Here is a 21,808-nt window from a genome sequence, read left to right on the forward strand (position 1 = left end):
AAAATGTTATATATAGTTTAGGTATATATTATAAATTTGGGTTAAGTTTTGGGGTTTAGGGTTTGAAGGGTTTGGAGTTAAGTTATAGGGTTTAGGGTTTTGTTTTTTTTTTTTAAATACAAAATACAAATAAATAAAAAATATTTTTATAAATCAAAAAGCATTTTATGAACAAGAGATCATTTCACTTGTGTTTTGTTATTTTTAATTGCAAGAAAAAAAAACAGTTTATGAAACAAGAGATCATTTCACTTGCGTGAAACAAAAGTATAATCACTTTTCATTTTCATATGTTTAGATGGAACTAAACCATTTTGCAAGAAACTCGATCATGTAAGATATTATTTTACAAATGGGACATAAGAAATAATATGTTTTATGAACGTTTGCACCAGAATAAGAATAGAATAAAACCCAAAACTAACAAACAATGTTACTAAAAAACTACACTTAGAGCATCTCCATCAGCAAGTTTGTCCATTCTCGATTTCCAATGCAATTATAATAGTTTTTAATTTTTTTCGTTTGATTTTCCAAAAAAAAAAAAAAAAAAAAAATTAATTAACGGACCAATCGCGAGCCGCCACGCGTCAGTGGGGCCCGCAAATAGTGATGATACGGGTTCGTCCAACTGATCCTGCGCGGCGCGGGTTCACAAAGCAAACATTAATATATTATTTTTTTTATCGAAATGCGTGTGAACCTTTATTAGCATACCCCAATGGGGATGCTCTTATATTTGGTTATGGTTTCGTTTGGAGCACACAATAATTCCTCAGAAAAGAGTTGCTCCTCATCTTCATCATCTGAACAAGTACCAGTATCCCAGTCATCTTCATTGTGGATTCAGTGGTGAGTGGGTACTTAGCAAGTTCTTCTTCATCATCTGAACAATTAGAGAAACAAATCAGAAAACAGGGGCTAAGGGTGTCTATGTTTTGGTCAGTCTAGCAAACTAAAGCTTCAGTAATCAAAGTAAATTCTGAAATAACAACTAAACCTCTTTATTCGTTAACCATCCAAATTTTTGAAAAACAAAAAGATACACCTTGGATAAGAACTTTGCTGCCTTAACATTAGACAGCACAAAGAGTATTCAGTCACCTGCGATTCTTGAACATGCTTTCAGAATTGGAAACTCCATATTCTTCTTGAATACACCAAAAAAAAAACATTAGCACCAAGCAAATTAACTAACAGTTTTTGATGAAAACAACAGAAATGAAGAGGAGCAAGAAACCTTTGGTGTCCAGCAAAGACTCAGCTGATAACAATTGTGCAACGTGCGACTCAGTTGGACAGTCCACAAGGAGAACAATGGGACCAGGTACTGAAGATCCCATCACATGACTCGGATAAACCTTAAGATCAAAGCATGAACACACTATTATAACTCTATATAAGACAAAGCCATAAGTCAAAAGCAAGAACAAACTTGGAAGTCCACCTGCAAGCCCTGCATAATACAACAAATTGACCAGTAAGTGATCAACTAAGAGACAATAAATACTAAGATCATACAATAAAAAGGTAGGAACTATTTACCTATCCATTAAAGATGAATCATTGTTTATCAAAGAAGAGTAATACAGAAGACAAAGTATCTTGTGTATCCATTCCTGTTCCAAGGACCTTCAAAAAAGATCAATTTTTCAAATTTTACACAACAAAATAAGATTTTTGTTTTTGTTTTGAGGATTCTGTAATGTTAAGCTGAGCGTAAGCAGTGGTGTTGGGATTGAGCTTGCGTTTTTTTCTTTCCAGATTTTCTTGTTCTTACAAGTTTCGTCAAAACCATCAGCTCTACTCTTGTTGAAATCGAAAGGAGAAGACTTTGAACCGTTCTTGGCATTGTTCTTCTCCATTGGAGACAAACAGAGAAGGGCCTGAGAGAAAGAAGAGAAGGAGATGACGACCTTAGAGGATGAGAGAGAGGGGACGAAGTAGGATTCTGTTTAATATCATCTCTAAAGAAGATATGAATCATAAATTAAATCACAAATTAGGGTTCTTACTCGAATCAAAGAGGGATTTAGGGAGCCGAACATGAAGTACGAAAAGGAAACGGAGACAATGGCAAAGAGAGAGATTACGACTGGGTATACCCAGGAGATATAACTCGGCTGGCCGTGAACGACGAAGATTGGAGGTTTGTCTGGTGGAAGCCATGAAGAAACTGACCGGCAAACACGACAGAGGAGAGATGGAGACGAAGAGACAATGAGTTCAAGAGAGAAAGAGAGAGAGAGAGGTGGAGAAAGAGACTCCAATTTACGATTCTGAGAAGCAATACAAAGCCATCTCAGATGTTTTGGTGGCAATTTTTTTTCTTTCCAAGTGTTAGGAGCCTAAACTTAGCAAATTAACCCGCTTTAAAAAAAATATTTTCCCGCTATAATAAACATAGCGTTTTAAATTGACAAACGCTATGAAAAAAGCAAGCATTAATATACAATAGCAGAACTTTCATAAACGCTATAATCCGATGCTATTAATATCCATATTTCCTGTAGTGAAAGAAATCACTAAAGAGAAGGTTAAAGGGGAGAAGATCAATTGGTAAAATTGCATCTAAGCATGGATCAAGGTTAGTCCTTCTATCTTCTTTTAGAAATATGTAGGATTGAATTAATCTAAATCTAGAATATAGTCTTGGGTAGATTTCATAATGGAAATCATAAAAGTTTTATCTTACAAGGGAGTTAACTTGGAATAATAGAAGTGGCCTTAACTCATGGATTTAGTGTTAAACAAAATTAACAAATTAAATTAGGGAAAATTTGCTCAAAAACCAAGAAAAACATGGAAATTCAGCATTTGCCCAAAATAGCGAAACATGGGAGGTGATTGTGTAAGTGGGGGGTGTTGATAAGTCGAGACTGCCCTTTCAAACAGATCATATTGTAGGGTAGTAGGTTATAGGGAAAGTACAAGTAGAAATCTTATAATATCTATACAAGTACAATAATATTTAAAGTAGATTTGTAAGATATACATCGTTAAATGGAAACAAACAATTAATTCCCGCAGGTGTAAGCATCTCCAATGACGACCTGACACATTCTACATCACACAAACTCAAAAAGAAAAAATTTCACCATCATAATCTTATCCAAACAAACATAGTCGAGATATTGAAACCCTACACATATTAAATCATCAAGAACTTATGCCTTGAAAGAAGTCAATATTAGCAAAGTACCAAAAACAATAGAAATTGAGGAAGTAGATACATAGGCGGAGAGTTTCATCGAAGACTCGTGGGCGGAGCTTCGTCGGAGACTCATAGGCCAAAAACTAGATCAGAGACGCAGCGGCCGAGAGTTTCACCGGAGACACAAAAGCCACTAAGAAATCTTACTTTGTTAAATGACCATTTAGTTGGTTTTATTAAATTATAACCGGTATCATAATTTGTTAGATAAGTATTTACTTGAATATAGAACTAAGCAGATTCATGATTTTAACTTAATATCATAATAACTAATACACAAAACCCTAATAACTAAATCCTAAATCCAATAGTAACCCCGGAATCCAAACTCTAATGTCTAGTCCATATATCCAAACACTAAACTCTATACCCTTATTCTCAATTCTACCACCTACGCTCCAACATAAGTGTAAACAAGTTATGTAGAAAACTAAATTCGTATACAGTTTATTTTTGATTTAACCGGCTAATATCTCCGTTCACCTAAAAACATGACGGTTAAAATTTCCACTTAGTCGGATACTTTCTAAATGAACAGAGTGTCGTAACCTTTGACCGGTTAATTAGATTTTTTCTATATTACAGGTACATAGGTTAATAAACGCTTAACCCAAACAAAAAAATATAATGCCCTAAATACTAAACCCTAAACCCAAAATACTAAACCCTAAACCCAGTAGGAAGCCCGGAACCCCAACCCTAGTCACTAAACCCTAAATCCTAAACTCAATAGTAATTCCGGAACCCAAATCCTAGTCATTAAAGCCTAAACCTAAAATACTAACCATAAACCCAATAGAAACCCTTGAACCCAAACCCTAATGTCTAATCCCTAAATCCTAAACCCAAAAAACTAAAACCTAAATACAATAGGGATTAGACATTAGGTTTTGGTTCTGGGTTCCTATTCGGTTTAGAGTTTAGTATTTTGGATATAGTATTTTAGGTTTATTGTTTACGGTTTAATCACAAATGTTGGATTCCGGGGTTTCTATTGGGTTTAGGATCTTGTATTTTGAGTTTAGGGTTCAAGACATTGGATTTATTGTTTGGATTAAATGTTTATTATTAAGGGTTTAGGGTATAATATTTTTTGGTGTGGTTATCAAAACTTTTATACCAACACACTTATTCCCAACCTTGCCTCTACACCTCCGTGCAAGTGTAAACAAATTATCTAAAAAACAGATTTCTTATACAGTTATTTATCTTGTTGACGGAATAACTTGTCTTTTCACCCTAAACGATAATCTTTTTGGATGGCTAACTAATTAATGAACATGCCAATAATAATCTTAGCTATGATATATATAAATTTGCGTGTTAATTTTGTAAGTTTGATAGCTTGTTAACAATATTGAGAAACATAACTTTCAATTATCCTTAATCCATTGTTGCGGTGCAATAATTTTTTTTTTTGCTGTCCATTTAATAAAGTTTATGGTTAATTTTGGGAGTTGGTAATAAATTTAGTTATCCAAATAAAAATGTTGCAGGTTCCTTGATTTTTTTATTTAGCTAGAGATCTTCAAGGAACGGTCATTTTATGAGTAGACATGCTTTTCATCAAACAAACTAAAATCACGTTTGCTTTTCTTTTTCACCGATAGCAGACAAAGACAACACACATTATATATCAGACAGAGACGCAGTGAATCAGTTATTGAGAGTTTCACCGGAGACGCAGTGGTAAACAGCTTCAGTGGAGGCGCAGCGGCGGAGAGTTCACCGGAGATGCAATGGGGGAGAAATTCATTGGAGACGCAGCGGTGGAGATCTAGACCCGTAATGTAGAGTCCAAGAGACCCGTAACTTGTATACCTTGAACAATCCTTCGAGTCGCTCTTCAAGCTCTTCCATGGCTGCACACTCGAGAGCTTCACCGGAAACGCAGCAGCAAAAGATGTACCGAAGATACATAGGCGGAGAGCTTGATAGGATACGCATAGTCCGTTAGATTCACAGGAGACACAGCAACCGAGGGCTTCCTAAGAAACAAAATGGCAGAGAGATTCACCGGAGACGCAATAAAGGTGACGAGATTGAGATTCCAGTGCACCACCAGAGCTTGAGTTTTATCAGTGCACTGCCCGAGTATGACGCTTATTCCTGCATAAAAACCATTCACCCAAACAAAAATTTCAAACCAAAGAACGTGAGCCAGAAGAAGAGTAAGCGGCGGAGGTGAATCATCTTCTCATTCCATTCGATCAGTGGATTTGCAGAGAGCGATTTCGGCGAAGATGATGAATCGAGAAGAGAGAGAGAGCGAGCGATGAGGATAATCTTTAAATTATATGATACTTTAGTATATGATTCAATCTCGAGAATAATGTAGTTCTCGATATAAACAATATTTGGAAGATCTGCTAAGATATCTTTAGATTTTGCTACTGAGAAAATCTAGTGATTTGTACTTCGTATCTTTTGTATAATTTTCTAGACATAAAACGAATGAAACGATTTAGGAGCATAATAGTCTAACAATATGATGCACAGTCGAGTAAAAGTAGACGTTTGGTAAGTTGTTAAATATGGCATAATGCCTTGGTATGGATCCTAATTTCCCATTAAATTATCACCTAAATAGAGTAAGATAAAAAGAAACTTAACCACCTCAAAAAATCTTTGGGTTTATGCTTATTGTAACAACAACCTTAGGGAATAGGGTCACTTTCCAATTTTTGTGTAAGGAAACATCAAGAGAGTCGAATCACAAACAGAGGAGAGTCATACAGTTTGAAGTTGAGGTTACTCTGCGTTACTTCAAACCCGCTCATGCCATACATGGAACTGGTCTTGTTCAAGTGGGCGTTACATACGGGTAGACTGAAAAACGATATAATGAGATGTTTAATAAATAATTGTAAAGATAACACTCTGCAAGATTAAAGTGTGACTTTCTAAAAATACGGAGATACTTGAGGGTCGCTGTAGTGTCACCGTGTCTGTGTCTAACGCCATAAGCTCGCTGACACTCATCATATTTCTGACCTCCCAAATCGGAGCAAAAAAAACTTCAACGGCGGTGCTACAATGACTCTATTCTGCTCAACAAAAAATTATTTGTTTGAGTATAAAAGTATTGATTTTGACGGATGAAAACGAACCTATATATAATTGCAGATTCATCGTCTTCAAGAACGGAGGAGATGTATTTATTTTGATACTTTAATGACAATGAATGAATGGACAGAGTTACGAAATGTTGCAGGTATTTAAAGCGAGTGAGAAGAGATGAAAGAGAGTACAGAATATTGAAAATATTTTTTTAGAGAGAGAACAGAGAGAGCAGTCTTAGAGAGAGAAAGTAGATCCGGCGGTTTCCTTGCCTCCGGCCGACGGTGAGGGCTTCCACAGCCACCGTCGGTCCGGCGTTAGTCTCGTTGTAGTCTTGTCTCTTTCCCTTTTGGCTTCCGAGCTTGTGTAAAGTTGTTTCTCGTGCGTCCGGCGTCACATCCTCCGCGTGGTGGGCGTTCGGTTTCGGTCTCCGCCGTGGCACCTTTCCGTCAAGGGTGAACGGTCGGATTAAGTCTCCGCGTTTTCTAGTCTGTTCATAGGAGGCGGCGGTTCTGTTAGGGTTAGTAGTTATATGGTCCCGTTGGTTGTTGTTCTGTTTTTCTGTTGGGTGGGATTTCGTTTCTGGAGGCGTTCAAGGTCGCGTTAAGATATCTCTTGAAAGAAGAGAGGATGAAGAAGACGAAGTTGGTGGTTTCGATAGCGGTGGTTGAGATTTTGGGTGTGTTCCGAAGAAGCTCTTCGTGAACCAAGCCAAGCGAAGTTTACGAGTTACTGGCCACTCGATGATTGCGAAGTGGGAGGCAGCGTAGATGTACGCGCGCGGTGCGACCGGTGAACCGATGGCTCTGCAACGGTGTAGCCTTCTCCGGCGGAGGTCTCCTCGGCGGTCGCGGCTTCAAGGTGGTCTCGGGACTCGGGACGTAAACGAGTCTGGGCTGTCGGTGGGATACATTTTCTTTGGGCCTTGGCCCAATTTCTTGTATTTTGTTTTTTATGGGCCTAGCTGGTTGGACCGGATGTGTACGCGTGGGCTTCGGCCAGATCTTAATATATTTCAATTTGGGAAAAAAAAAGAGATGAAAGAGAATTGAGGCAGACAGAAGATTCGACAGAGAAAATAAATAAATAAATGTAGATTCTACACAAAACCAATTATTTCAAGTGCATAATTTTTTTTTAAAAAAAAGAAGTGAGGTTCATCACTGATGTGGACAACCTTAGTAGAAAGCAAAAACTTTTTGTATAATATTATAGATTAATGTTTTTGAGCATACAAACAATAGTTTTGAATATTATTAACGTGTGTAAAATAATTATGTCCATATATTGCGGTCAAAACACCTACGGTCACATATTAAGAAAAGTTTATCATGAAGGGAACTTGTGATGGGGCATACTTGCAAAGATGGTCAGCTCGAGACTCTAATATAGCGCGACTGCTCTGTAGAGGTGGCAAAGGATTGAGCGTAACAAGTTGTGTATCTCATTCTTGAATGTTGTTGAATCTGAGAGAGAAATTATAGAGTTTTTGAATTCACTAATCGCTGGGAGACTTCATATTTATTTAGTACATTGTAAGTTTGATAAATAAACATGGATATTAATAACATCTCATAGTATGCTTTCATGTGTGATGGATATGTTGACCAGCATGCAGCAGATATTGCAATCACACCTGAAGGTGTATAACAATCAAATCTCACAAAAGCAAATTACATTATAATCAAACTCATGTGTCTAAGCATCTTGTTTCCATATCCTGATGGTTTTATCTAAATGATTTGCGGATGAAGCAATCTCGTTGTGAAGGGGATGGCAACTCACAGAGATCACAGCGTCTGTGTGGCCTTGTAGTCTCTGCAGTATAGTTTTATGCTGAAGATCCCACAGATACACAGAGTTGTCTTCAGATCCGCTCACAATGTACTTGCCGTTGGTCACAGAAAACGCGGATGTGATGCAGAATACTTTGTTGGTATGTCCTGTGTATACCTTTATAAACTTGCCAGTTGCATAGTTAGACAGCTTCTGTGTGGTTTTTAACCAGATCAAAAAAAAAAAAGATAAAAAAAATTCATCAGTACAACCATTTTGCTCTGTATCCAGGAAAAAGTTGTAAAAGACAAAGAGATAATAAGACTAATGTAGGTATCAAAGATAACTGCATCAAGGAGATAAGATTTTGATTCTTTAGTAAAGTTTGAATGTTCAAACAATAAATTGTTGAGTTACTAGTAACATTATTCAACAAAATAAAAGAAGCTTTTTTTGTTGGTTTGGGAGCTTACGAGAGTACTATCAAGAGTGGCAACGAGGATGAACTTGCCATTAGGAGAGAACTTAGCGAAAGAAACAGCAGGAGATTTGTCATCAATCAAAGTCTTCAAGCAAGTCCCTTCCTTAGCATCCCATATCTTACAAGAACCATCGTGACTCCCCGAAACAATCAAGGACCCGTCGCGATTGAAATGCACGCTCGTGAGAGGCATGGAGTGAGCCTTAATCACGCGCACGCACCTCCCCGTCTTCACCTCCCAGATCCGAATCGTCTCGTCGAAGGAGCCAGACACGATCAGATTCGAGGGAGGGTTGAAGTTGACGCAGAAGACGAAGTTGGTGTGGCCTCTGAGCACCTTGAGACACTCGTAGGGAGCCCTTGCGTCCCAGATTCGAAGCGTGCAGTCGTCGGAAGCGGAGCAGGTGTAGTGCGAGTCCGAGGACCATGCTAGATCCGACACGCCGCTCCCGTGACCTTCGTACCGATGGATCAGCGAGTAGCTCGTCCCCGACCACAGGATCATCGTCTTGTCCACCGAGGCCGACGCCAGCAGGTTTCCGTCGTTGGAGAATTTCACGCACGAGATCGCCGCCGCGTGCCCTTCTAGGGTTTTCAGGTGACGGTAAGGCTTGAAACTCGGGCTGCTTCCGCTTGTGCCTGCGTTGTTCACCGCTTCTTTACCCACTCCGCTTGGCATCGCCGTCCGTTCCGTACCGATCTTCTCGGTCGCAGAGAAAATATTTATAATAAAATTCATTCATGTACCGGCGATAACAATATACATATATTCTGTCGGTTACCATTGTCTTCCCTCTCGGTTCGGTTTGGATCTATCGAATGAGTATTGCTTCGGTTCAATCCGGTTTTACCAAAGTAAATAAAGGGTACCTTACCAAATTTAATTTTATAAGTTTCCGATTTCTGGTTTTCCAACTTTAACTATTTTCATCAATCTTTTTTTTTTTTGTCAACCTTTGTTCATTAATCTAATTATTTAAATGTATTTATTCAGATTAATGTCAACTTTCATTAGAGTTTGGTTTAGTTTCGGTTCTAATTAAATACAAATTCGTCTCAGTTTTGTGTGGATCAATGGATTAGTTAATTGGTTCCGTTTATTTCGGTTAACTAAATAAAAGGTCCCTTAACATATTTAAAACGTAAAATCAGTTGTGAATTTTGGGATTTCCGCTTTTGAAGACTTTTATATTCAGAAATCTTAAATCTTTTTTAATCTAAACTAGATCTGTCTGCACAAGTATTTTTTTCACTTGTAATAGATGAGTAGATTTTGACATTCACGTCCGTGCGGGTATATTTTTTATAAAATATGTTGCTATTTGTTTTCCATGTTAATATTAGAGTTGGACAAAAAACCCCGAATCCAAAAATTAAACTAATCCCGATCCAGAATGATTGACATTGAGGCAGTCATTGATGGAATAAAAGTCTTTATGACGTTTGTTTATGGGGATCCTGTATTAGAACGAAGAGATCAAGTTTGGGAACGTCTTACGCGTTTCTCAACAACAAGAAACAGACATTGGTTTATGATAGGAGATTTTAATGAGATTACTGATCATAATGAAAAAGAAGGAGGTAGACAACATACTGATAGCTCATTTCTACTTTTCAAGCAAATGTTAAGTGATTGTGGGATGGTAGAATTTCCATATACTGGAGACATGCTATCATGGGTTGGTAAAAGAGCAGGGAGAGTAACTGTTAGATGTCGACTGGACAGAGCAGTAGGAAATGCCGACTGGCATAAAAAGTTCCCTCATTCGAAGATGAAGTATATGAGGTTATGGGGTTCGGATCATCGTCCGATACTTGCTGATATCCTTAAAAAACCATCCAGGAGATCGAGGAAATTTAAGTTTGACAAAAGATGGTTGGATAATGAGGAACTGCGACAAGTTATTTTGGAGGGATGGAAGTCACCTGATCTCCCTCCTAATGCTTCTATAATGGAACATAGGAAAGCATTGAGCGAGTGGAGGAGACAAAATAATATAAACTCTGCGAAACTGGTGGAAGAGCTCAAGAAAAAAGTGGAGGGTTTATATGCGGATGATAATGCCACAACTGAAGTGATTGCAGCGGCTTTGAAGGAGCTTTCTGATGCTCTTAAGTCAGAAGAAATGTTCTGGAAACAAAATAGTCGAGTTTTTTGGTTAAGGGAAGGATATCGCAATACGAAATTTTTCCATGCCTTAACGAAACAAAGGAGAGCAAGGAACAAGATCACTCAGTTACTGGATGAAAATGGAAATATTGTGGAAGACAACGAAGGATTAGTAGCCATTGCTACTAGCTATTTTAGACAAATCTTTGAGACGTCTAATCCACAGGATATTGAAGAAGCTCTGTCTGAAGTTCCTACGACAATAACGGAGCCAATGAATGAAAGTCTTACAGCACCGGTAACGGAGTGGGAAGTTAAATTAGCTCTTTTTGCTATGCATCCAGAAAAAGCACCGGAGCCAGATGGGATGACTGCGCTGTTCTATCATAAGTTTTGGAATATAGTAAAAGATGATTTAACTCATATGGTTAATAAGTTCCTTACTGAAGGGATAATGCCTGATGGTCTAAATGAAACTAATATTTGCCTCATCCCAAAGACAACAAAACCTAATGAAATGGCCCAGTTTCGGCCTATTAGTTTGTGTAACGTAAGTTACAAGATTGTCTCTAAGGTCCTATGCCAGAGACTTAAGAAAGTGCTACCAGGTTTGATATCGGAAACCCAGTCAGCCTTTGTTGCTGGAAGACAAATTTATGATAATATTATGATTGCTCAAGAGATGTTCCACGCTCTCAGGACAAAGCCAAGCGGACGCAACAAAAGAATGGCTATTAAGACAGACATGAGTAAAGCCTATGATAGGATGGAGTGGTCATTTATTGAAGCTGTGATGAGAAAGATGGGTTTCTCAGAAACTTGGATCACATGGATAATGAGATGTATCACATCAGTACAATACAAATTCCTCATGAATGGGCAACCGAGAGGAAACATTATTCCAGGAAGAGGCCTACGCCAAGGAGATCTTTTGTCTCCTTTCATTTTTATTCTATGCACGGAAGCGCTCGTTAACCTTCTCAATCACGCAGAGAACCAGGGAAAGATAACAGGGATGCGCGTTACCCGCGCGTGTCCTTCGGTATCCACATACTATTTGTTGATGATAGCCTTTTCTTCTGTAAGGCTGAGCCCCGTGAATGTGAAGATGTAATGAAAGTGATCAGGATCTATGGTAAAGCATCAGGACAATGTATTAACTTTGATAAATCATCCTTACTCTTTGGTAAGAGGATTAACGCAACCACAAGGCAAGAGTTCAAAGATGTACTTGGTATACAGAAGGATGGAGGGATGGGGACTTATTTGGGTATTTCAGAAGATATTAGTGGTTCAAAATGCAAGCTCTTTGCCTTCTTAAAAGACAAACTAATGCATAGAGTGAATGGCTGGACAGGGCGCTGGCTCTCGAAAGGAGGAAAGGAGGTATTGATCATGTCCATTTTACTTGCTCTTCCGACGTATGTTATGTCTACTTTTCTGCTCCCATTGGAGATATGTGAAAACCTTGCTAGTGCTATTGCTCAATTCTGGTGGAGCTCGAATCCCCCTAAGAGAGAAATACACTGGTCGAAATGGGAGAAAGTCTGCTTACCGAGAGAAGAAGGAGGGATTGGATTTCGCATGATTCATGAGTTCAACCTGGCACTACTGGCGAAACAATTATGGAGGCTAACACAAAACCCGGATTCGCTTGTCGCTCGTGTCTTAAGAGGAAGATATTACAGACTAAGCTCGCCCTTTCGAGTAAATTCTGTAAGCAGTCCTTCTTATGTTTGGACTAGCATTTCTACTGCGAGGGAGCTTTTGCTGCTGGGGATAAGGCAGAAAATACACTCTGGTTATGAGGTTAAGGTGTGGGAAGACCCGTGGATTCCATTGAATCCTGCTAGGCCAGCTATGTGAGGGATTAAACTCACCTCCTGATTTTAGGTCAGGTTATAGTTTAGGAAAGGATTAGGGAAAGATAATCGTGGGCTGAATCCCGTAAGAACTTAAAAAATGAATGAATGATTTTATTGAGGATTTTGGGTAAAGAATATGTTTACAAAGATGTTTATAACGTTTACAAAGAAAGAATTAATTGATTGAGAGCTTGTGTGTGAAATGGGTTCCGATCCCCTTTTCTTGATTGACTTCCTCTTTAAATAGCCTCAGGCTCCGTCGGTTGCTACCAACAGGTTCCCGAGATCCTCTCCGTGATTTGAGGGATTTGTAACAGCTTCCCTTTGACCGGGTTCTGCGCCTATTTATTTGTCCACGAGCTACCTCTTTGACCGGGTCCTGCGCCTGTTTACTTGTCAACGAGCTGCCTCTTTTCCTTGACCTCTCTGATGAACATCTCCAGCTCACAGCCTCCGGATCTGACTTAGCTGTTTTTGAAGATTGAATTCATGATGGGCCTTTCGCGGTCCGTTATCATTTCTTATTGTCTATCACTAGCTAGGGGGTCATATTTGGGCCCAACAGTTGCCCCCAGCTTTCGAGATAAGATTCCTTATCTCGGAAGCTAGACCTAGCCGCCGAGCATCAATCTTTTTGTTGAGATCTCGAGCAACAGTTATCTTTATTGAAGATTTCTTTTGCTTAATCTGATGGTTACGATTGCATATGAAAAGGCGCAAGTATCCGACTTCTCGGCCAGCAAGCTTCCCATTCCTCAATTCTCAGAGAGTTCAGGTACTTTCGAGATTAACATGTTTAATCTATCCTTTTCCGGAGAGTATGGTTCTAACTTAGGTTTGGTGGGCCCTGATTCAGCTCCAGTCGAGACGTCCCAAATAGGCGATGACAAGGAGGCAGATGAGGGAGATCCAGCCAAAGAAAGTGATCCAGTCGAGGGAGACAAGGATGTCGGGATGAGCTCCCGTGATAATGATGTCTAAGAGCTGCGGCTCTTTTTGAATTGTAATGTTGCTTTTCATGACTTTTGCCCAATGGGCTTTGTCTACGTTTCAGACTTATAGTCTGAGGAGGCTTTTAAACCTTAGGGTCTTCTGAACCCTCGTTAGCCTGGGGAGGCTTTTAAACCCTTTTATTCAAATTTCGGTTTTGTTTTTCGTATTAAGTCATTTGACTTGGTTTGATCGTTTCTTGGATGAGATTGACTTTTGTCAAGTGGAAGTTTCGGTTAGGACATGTATCGTGATAATTATATACAATGTCTAACGACTTATCAGGTCTCGAAGATTTCGAGTGTATTCGATTATGAGGATCCTTAGAAGGAGTTCTTGAAATATTGAGATTAGCTCCGGGTTTTTAGGAACCTGAGCTACCCTGAAGACCTTAGGAGGGGGTTCATGGGAACTTGAATTCGTTTGTGGGATTTTAAGACCCATTGAAGTTTGCTTAGGATTTTAAGACCTTTTGAGATTTATAAGGATTTTAAGACCTTTTGAGATTTGATAAGGATTTTAAGACCTTTTGGGATTTGATAAGGATTTTAAGACCTTTTGGGATTTGATAAGGATTTTAAGACCTTGGAGATTTGATAAGGATTTTAAGACCTTGGAGATTTGATAAGGATTTTAAGACCTTGGAGATTTGGTAAGGATTTTAAGACCTTAGGTCCAGATTCGTCGAGACCTGATATTGCTTGAAGGATTTTAAGACCTTTAAGATTGTTAAGGATTTTAAGACCTTAGGTCCAGGTTCGTCGAGACCTGATATTGCTTGAAGGATTTTAAGACCTTTAAGATTGTTAAGGATTTTAAGACCTTAGGTCCAGGTTTGTAGAGACCTGAGCTAATCCGAAGGGTTTTTAGGACCCTAGGTCCATGTTTGCAGGGACCTGTTTTGTTAAAGAATTGAGATATCGAGAATAATTTCTTTATTGATAATTGGATACATGGTATCGTAGTAATCATACAATTGCTGTATTATAATGATCATACATTTGCTGCGTGGGCTATGTGATTCTAATCAGACATATGCCCCCTTTGATTGTGGTGAACGAAGTGTTGAAATGAGGTTGGGGCTGCACTCATGACGGAGTTGCCTACGTACCCAGTCAAGGGATCAAGCCTAACGTAGTTCAGGAATTTTAGGTACCTAATGATAATATCTCTTAAGATTCGTGGCGTTCCACGATCTGATTTCAGGTACCCCGGTTCGCACCTTTCGGAGCTTGTAAACGCCAGGTCGTACCACGTGGATGATCTGGTAGGGACCTTCCCAGTTGGTTCCTAACTTCCCAGCATCTGGTTCCTTGGTTCCTTCGAAAACCTTCCTAAGTACTAGGTCACCTACAACAAATTGTCGAGGCCTGACTTTGGAATTATAATGTCGAGCCATTGCCTGCTGATAGTTTTGAATCTGAAGCAAAACTTGGTCTTGTCGTTCCTCGATTAAATCGAAGCTGTCTGATAAGAGCTGGTCGTTAGCTTCGGGATCAGACGTACATAGCTCTCGACGGAGGCTCCTAGTGGAGGTTTCCGCCGGAACGACAGCTTCCATTTCGTAGGCTAAAGAGAAAGGGGTTTCCTCTGTAGCCTTTCTCGGGGTGGTTCGTCATGCCCAAAGTACTTCACGTATCTTTTCAGACCAGGTTTTCTTGTTGGTTCCGAAGCGTTTCTTGAGGTTTGTTAATATTGACTTATTAGCAGCCTTCGCCTGACCGTTACCTTGAGGTCGTCGAGGTGTTGAGAAGCTAAGGCGGACATTCCACTTGTCGCAAAATGCTTTGAAGTCGCGAGAAATGAACTGTCCTCCATTGTTGGTTACGATCTCATACGGGACGCCATAGCGGCAGACAATGTCTTTCCACCCAAATTCTTCGACTTCGAATCTAGTTATCTGTTGGAAAGCTTCAGCTTCTATCCACTTCGTGAAGTAGTCTGTCAAGACCAAGAGGAAGCATAGCTTCTGCCTTCCTCTTCCTGACGTTATGAGTGGTTCTACGATGTCCATGGACCACCTCATGAACGGGTACTGAGCGGATATTGAGGATAATTTTTCCGCAGGCTGATGTATAATCGGTGGATGCCTTTGGCATTTATCACATGAAGAGGAATAAACCTCGCAGTCAGCGATAATGGTGGGCCAGAAATAGCCCTGTCTTTTGATTCGGATAGCTAGAGCTCTGCCCCCAGAGTGGTTTCCTCAGGAGCATGCGTGCATTTCTTTCATAAGATTGATAGCATCGAGGCCATGGACGCATTTTAGGTAAGGTCCGGAAATGCTTCGTTTATGGAGGGCTGACTCGATTATGCAGTATCTTGCGCTTAATGCTTTGAGTTTTCGGGCCTCCCACTTATTGAGGGGGAATCTTACCCTACAAGATGTACTGCATGATCGGTATTCTCCAATCCTCTCTCCCAATGATTTTGTCATGAAGAGATGAGGGCGGGTCTTGTTCAGGTCCCTGTGTGTCGTGACCTGATGTGTCTTGTTCAGGTCCCTGAGTGTCGTGACCTGATGTCTTATTGCCCCCGGAGATATTGGTCGGATTAGGCTCGAAGGAGTCTGAATTCTGAGGAATATCTCCAGTTCTGGTGTTGTTCTCCGGAGTCTGGGTCGTTTCTTCAGATACGCTTTCAAAAGCAGAACGACTCCTGGTCCTGGCTGCGTGGACAGGTGAATCCGAGGTCTGGATCTTGCCCCCGGAGGTATGCTTTTTAAAGCTACGAATTCTGGTTTTTGGGAACCAGTACGTTGTAAGAACTTGGGTTGCTACCGTCTGGGGGTAGCTACCTTCCGTTTGCTCTTTCGGCTTGCTATCGATCTCAGCTTTGGTAGCTATGTCGATACTTGGCTTTTCGATTCCCTTTACGGGTATGATCCGTTTTACGAGGGGGTCTTATGTTGACGCTAAAGCAGCCAGCGCGTCTGCTGAGGAGTTCACTCCTCGTGGGATCCTCGTTAGTTCAAATCTGTTGAATTGCTTAGTGAGGTTCCAGAAAACTTCTAGGTATGCCCCCATTCTTTCGTCCCTTGTTTCATACTCGCCGTGGAACTGGCTAGCTACTAGCTGTGAATCACTATAAGCGTTCAGCTCTCGAATTCCGAGGCTTAGGGCGAGTTTTAATCCTGCAATTAATGCTTCGTATTCAGCCTCGTTATTAGAAGCGCTGAATCCGAGCCTGTAGGATTTTTTGATGGTTTCTCCAGCTGAGGAAGTCAGCCTTAGACCGATGCCGGAACCTTGTCTTGGCGAGGCTCGTCAATGTACAGACTCCACTTCGGAGCTTCCGTTTCCAAGTCTAGTTGTTCGGAAGCTAGCTCGATTATGAAATCGGCAAGGACCTGAGCTTTTGCTGCTGCTAGAGGTCTATACTCGATATCGTATTCACTGAGCTCTATTGCTCATTTAGCAAATCGTCATGATTGGCTAGGGCTGTGCAAAATTGTTCGCAATGGTTGTGAAGTCACTACGACGATTGAGTGCGATTGGAAATAAGGTCGCAATTTTCTGGCAGCTGTTACGACAGCTAGAGCTAGTTTTTCCATAGTAGGGTATCTAGTTTCGGTGTCTATCAGACTCTTGATGGTATAATAGACAGGTCTTTACTCGTTTTGCTCTTCTCGTACCAGCACACCACTAACTGCAGCGGTTGACACAGCGAGGTACAGATACAGTGGTTCTCCCATTCTTGGTTTGGCCAAGATGGGAGGTTCGGAGAGGTAAGCTTTCAATTGCTTGAAGGCTTCCTCGCACTTCTCGTCCCATAAGAACTTCTTATTATTTTTTAGAAGTTTGTAGAATGGGAGGCACTTATCGGTGAACCTGGATATGAATCGATTTAATGCTGCGATTCGTCCAGTCAATCTATGTACCTCTCTGGTTGTCTTAGGTGACGGTATTTTCAGAAAGGTAGCTCTCTGTTTCGGGTTGGCTTCGATGCCTCTTTCGGTTACGAGGTAGACGAGGAACTCGCTTGAAGGTACCCCGAAGATGCACTTAGCAGGGTTGAGCTTCATGTCGTATTTGTTGAGGATATCGAAGCATTCCCTTAGGTGGGAAATGTGGTTTTCTCCAATTGAGGATTTGACTAGCATATCATCAATATAGACCTCCATGGTTTTCCCGAGCTGGCCAGCGAACATTTTATTCACTAGCCTTTGATAGGTAGCTCCTGCATTTTTTAAACCGAATGGCATGACCTTATAGCAATAGGTCCCTCATTCAGTTATGAATGCAGTTTTCTCTTGATCGTCGGGATCCATCATGATTTGATTGTACCCTGAAAAGGCATCCATGAAGGACATGAGCTGGTGGTCAGCAGTGGCCTCGACCAAACGATCGATGTGAGGTAACGGGAAGCTATCTTTGGGGCAAGCTTTATTTAGGTCGGTGAAATCTACGCAGACTCCATTTCCCGTTATTCTTTTCTACAACTACTGGATTAGCTAACCAGTCGGGGTAATGTACCTCTCGAATGGACCCGGCTTTCGTAAATCGGTCAACTTCGTCGTTAACAGCCTGAGCCTTTTCGAGGCCTAGCTTGCGACGCTTTTGTTTGATCGGTTTGAAAGTAGGGTCTACTTTTAGCTTATGGGTGGTGACGTTCGGATCTATGCCTTTCATGTCGCTGGTGGACCATGCTGTTGGGGTCAAAATCGGTCAAGACGAAATCGATGTCCGAAAGTCTCGGAAAACATGAAATATGTTAGAGCAACCTCGAGAGACTAATTGTTAATCGAGAAACCTCGGGAAAATATTAAAGTTCGAGATTAATCATCTCGAAATCAACTGCTAGAAACACTTTCTACACAAGGGAAAAGCCTACGGAAAACTAAAAACGCAAAAACACGCACAAACCGAAGGAAACGAGCAGCCGACTCCGGTCGTGGCCGTGGCCGCCGGCGGCTAGCCCCGTGCTGGCCGTGGCCGCCGGCGGCTAGCGCCCGTGCTGGCCGTGGCCGCCGGGCGGCTAGCCCCGTGCTGGCCGTGGCCGCCGGCGGCTAGCGCCCGTGCTGGCCGTGGTCGCCGGGCGGCTAGCCCCGTGCTGGCCGTGGCCGCCGGCGGCTAGCGCCCGTGCTGGCCGTGGCCGCCGGGCGGCTAGCCCCGTGCTGGCCGTGGCCGCCGGCGGCTAGCGCCCGTGCTGGCCGTGGCCGCCGGGCGGCTAGCCCCGTGCTGGCCGTGGCCGCCGGCGGCTAGCGCCCGTGCTGGCCGTGGCGCCGGGCGGCTAGCCCCGTGTTGGCCGTGGTCGCCGGGCGGCTAGCCCTGCGCTGCCTCGGGTCGTCGGACGGCTAGTCTTCGTGCGTAAGTTCTAGGCCTCCGGGTCGCCAGAAATCCGTGTTTTGCAACTTTCCGAGATCCCGCAAACAAAACTCCTTTTCCTGCTCCAAGACTCCAAAGAACCCGTAAGACGTCAACAGACAGGAAGACTTCGTATAAAACGGTGATGGTTATCTTAAAACACCATGTGCCTCAGCAATGGATCGAAGATCTTCCGAAAGACTCGACAATCCAAGTAGGAGCATTCTTTCAAAAGAAAATCGTAAAAACAGCGGAAGATCGGAAGACGGCCCGAAAGGGACTAACCCGATCGAACACCCGTTTACGATTTCTAAAAGGATAGATACGACGGTTTACAATTATCTCCGCATGGCAAGATAAATGTTAAACTTCCGAAAAGATAAAATGTCAACTTTCCGAAAAGATAAATGTCAACTTTCCGAATAAACGCGAAAGCCGACGAAAATGGAAAAAGTCCAGCCCGCGGCAGACTCAGCCCATCAAGAATAGACCGTCATATGGGAGTATATAAGCAAAGCTAGGAGCAGAGGAAGGGGGATCCGAAATCAGAAGAAAGAAACCACTCCAGAGCAATTTAGAACTTAGGCGCTTATTTCCTTTTTAGCGAGCTGCGACTCAACTAGGTTAGATCTAGGTTTCGAAGACTAGCGACGATCGACAGCTCTTGCGGCCGAGATCTCGACCTGTTGTCCAAACGCTCTCCGCAGATTCGGAAATAAGATTCTTTCTTTTTGCTCTATTTATTTTACGCATTTATTCTCGAATTAGACTTGTCTTAACTTTGTCGTGCGTGGCCCAGCAGATAGCCGGGATCCTCGGGGAAAACTAGGTCAACTTAGTTTTCCTACATTTTAACTTAACTAAAATCGACAGTGCGAATTTCGGTTCCCACAGTTTGGCGCTAGAAGGAGGGGGATTCACGGTTTTATCTTTCTCGCAACTACGCACGCCCAGTTAAGCATGTCTGTTGACGCGGAAAAAGACAAGCAAACGCACGACGAATCAGCCGTCGATGCCAACGCTGAGAAGACTCCTGCCGGAAACGTATCGACGGTCACTGCCGAAGCAAACACCGCGATGCTGGACCAGGTGAAGGAACTGTTCGCCACCGCCCAGAAACGGTCGGAAGAACAAGAGAAACTAATGGCTTCACTCGCTAAACAGGTCAATACCTTAACAGCGAAAAGCAAACTCCCGCGCGGATCCACCAAGGTGAGGCGTGTCAGGAGGCTCGACTTCGGAACTCCGGAGACCAAGAAAAAGATGCCCCGAGAAAATCCCCGGAACTCGTCCCTGACGATACCACTCCGATAGGGCAGAAGAAAACGACAGGCAACCTTCCACCTCCCGCAAGGGACAACGAAGGAGACGACGTCGAAAGGATCAATCTGGATGTCAGCGATCAATCGGATCCGTCCGACGAAGACGCCGACATCCACCACAGAAGGACCCGAAGTCAGTCAGCTCGACTGGCGGCAGCCTTCGAAAAACCCATGACAGAAGAGGAAGAAGACCTCTACTGGTCAGAGCAAGAAAGGTTGGCTGAGGACCAGACTCGGGCCTATCGCCGCCAACGTAGACAGAAGAGCGCGAACGGCGCCAACGAAATCCACGATTTGCGCGAGTACATCGCCAAAACTGCAGCCGAGGTGAAAGCGGTAAAATCGCAGATTCACCACGCGACCAGCACTGCCCCCGAGATCGACCTGCTCCTCGAGGAGTCGAGAAAAACTCCGTTCACCTCTCGAATCACGGAGGCACGAGTCTCAGATCCTGGGAAAATAAAGCTTCCCACCTACGATGGAACCACAGATCCAAAAGCACATCTGCAGTCTTTCCAGATTGCGATGGCAAGGTCTAAACTTCCGGAGCGGGAAAAGGACGTCGGCTGCTGTCTCCTATTCGTCGAGAACCTCAGAGGTGCTGCTCTCGAGTGGTTCTCCCACTTGAAAAGAAACTCCATCGGAAGTTTCCGCCAATTTGCTTCGGCTTTTCTGAAGCAATTCTCCATGTTCATGGACAGGGAAACCTCCGACGTAGACCTTTGGAGTCTAATTCAAAAGGAAGACGAACCGCTCCGCGACTACATAAGGAGGTTCAAACTCGTGATGTCCAGGGTAACAGGCCTCAGCGACAGAGTCGCCATCGACGCCCTGAGGAAAAACCTCTGGTACAAATCGAAATTCCGAAAGTGGATTTCTCTGGAAAGGCCACGCACCATCCAGGACACTCTCCACAAGGCAACGGATTTCATCATCATGGAAGAAGAGATGAAAATCCTAGCGCAAAAGCATGGACCGCCGAAAGCGTCCGGCAAGAAGAAAACCTCTCGTAACGACAAGTACGTCCATCACGAAGGGGAAGACGTCCAAGGCGAACATAACTACGCCGTTAATTCCGAACAAGGGAGGACCGCCGGAAACACCTGGACGCGGAACTCGTACAAGGACAATTCCAGCTGCGAGTTCCATCAGACGAGAGGTCACTCCACCGCCAACTGCAAAGTCCTCGGCGCTAGACTCATTATGAAGCTGCTCGACGGCAAACTAGCAACGGTCAAGAGCATGAAAGACCTCATCCTAGATTCTGACCGTCCGCCAAAGGCCGACGGAGCCAATCCCGAGAATAACGCTCCTGGAACTCAATCGGGCGAAAAACGCGAACGGAGACAAGATGGCGAAGGAAACAACAACAACCGCCAAAGGATCAACATGGTCATCGGAGGATCGCATTTTTACCAAGGACTCCGTTTCGTCGATCAAAGCCTACGGACGGAAGGCCGAGACAAGCCCCGGATGGTGTCCATAGGACGACGTTCCCAGTCACGCAATCACCTTCGAGGAACAGGATACGACCGGACTCGATAAACCCCACTACGATCCTCTGGTCATCGACTTGGTGATTCAGGATCTCGAAGTCGGCCGCATCCTCATCGATACAGGGAGCACGGTCAACATCATGTTCCGCGACACTCTGCAGAGGATGAACATACCCCTCGGAGAAGTC

At 42.6% G+C, this 21,808-nt stretch overlaps 1 protein-coding gene and 1 long non-coding RNA gene across 3 annotated transcripts; both read right to left on the minus strand.

Moving 5' to 3' along the window:
* Positions 1-321: 321 nt before the first annotated feature.
* On the minus strand, positions 322-2,341 carry LOC108820230 (uncharacterized). Of its 2 annotated transcripts, none has more exons than XR_008941517.1 (6): positions 2,016-2,341; positions 1,546-1,886; positions 1,436-1,456; positions 1,241-1,361; positions 1,105-1,147; positions 322-886 (listed from the first exon to the last, which is right to left on the minus strand). It is a non-coding gene; the product is annotated as an uncharacterized LOC108820230 (long non-coding RNA). The 2 variants fall into 2 exon arrangements; XR_008941516.1 differs by having other exon boundaries at positions 1,105-1,150.
* A 5,473-nt stretch (positions 2,342-7,814) lies between these two features.
* LOC108843078 (COMPASS-like H3K4 histone methylase component WDR5B) lies at positions 7,815-9,260 on the minus strand. Its single transcript, XM_018616171.2, has 2 exons — positions 8,524-9,260; positions 7,815-8,263 (listed from the first exon to the last, which is right to left on the minus strand). Exons 1-2 carry the CDS (start codon positions 9,208-9,210, stop codon positions 7,973-7,975), a joined length of 978 nt encoding a protein of 325 aa, XP_018471673.2. The 5' UTR covers positions 9,211-9,260; the 3' UTR covers positions 7,815-7,972.
* Positions 9,261-21,808: the final 12,548 nt, after the last annotated feature.

Source organism: Raphanus sativus, chromosome 2 (genome assembly GCF_000801105.2).
Source record: "Raphanus sativus cultivar WK10039 chromosome 2, ASM80110v3, whole genome shotgun sequence".
Classification (NCBI taxonomy): Eukaryota; Viridiplantae; Streptophyta; class Magnoliopsida; order Brassicales; family Brassicaceae; genus Raphanus; species Raphanus sativus.

Bases quoted from the DNA above. Each gene is read 5' to 3' on its own strand.
- LOC108843078 (XM_018616171.2), bottom strand. From the start codon at position 9,210: ATGCCAAGCGGAGTGGGTAAAGAAGCGGTGAACAACGCAGGCACAAGC. The intron at 8,264-8,523 runs GTAAGCTCCCAA...AAAACCACACAG, and splicing joins CCACTCTTGATAGTACTCTC to AAGCTGTCTAACTATGCAAC.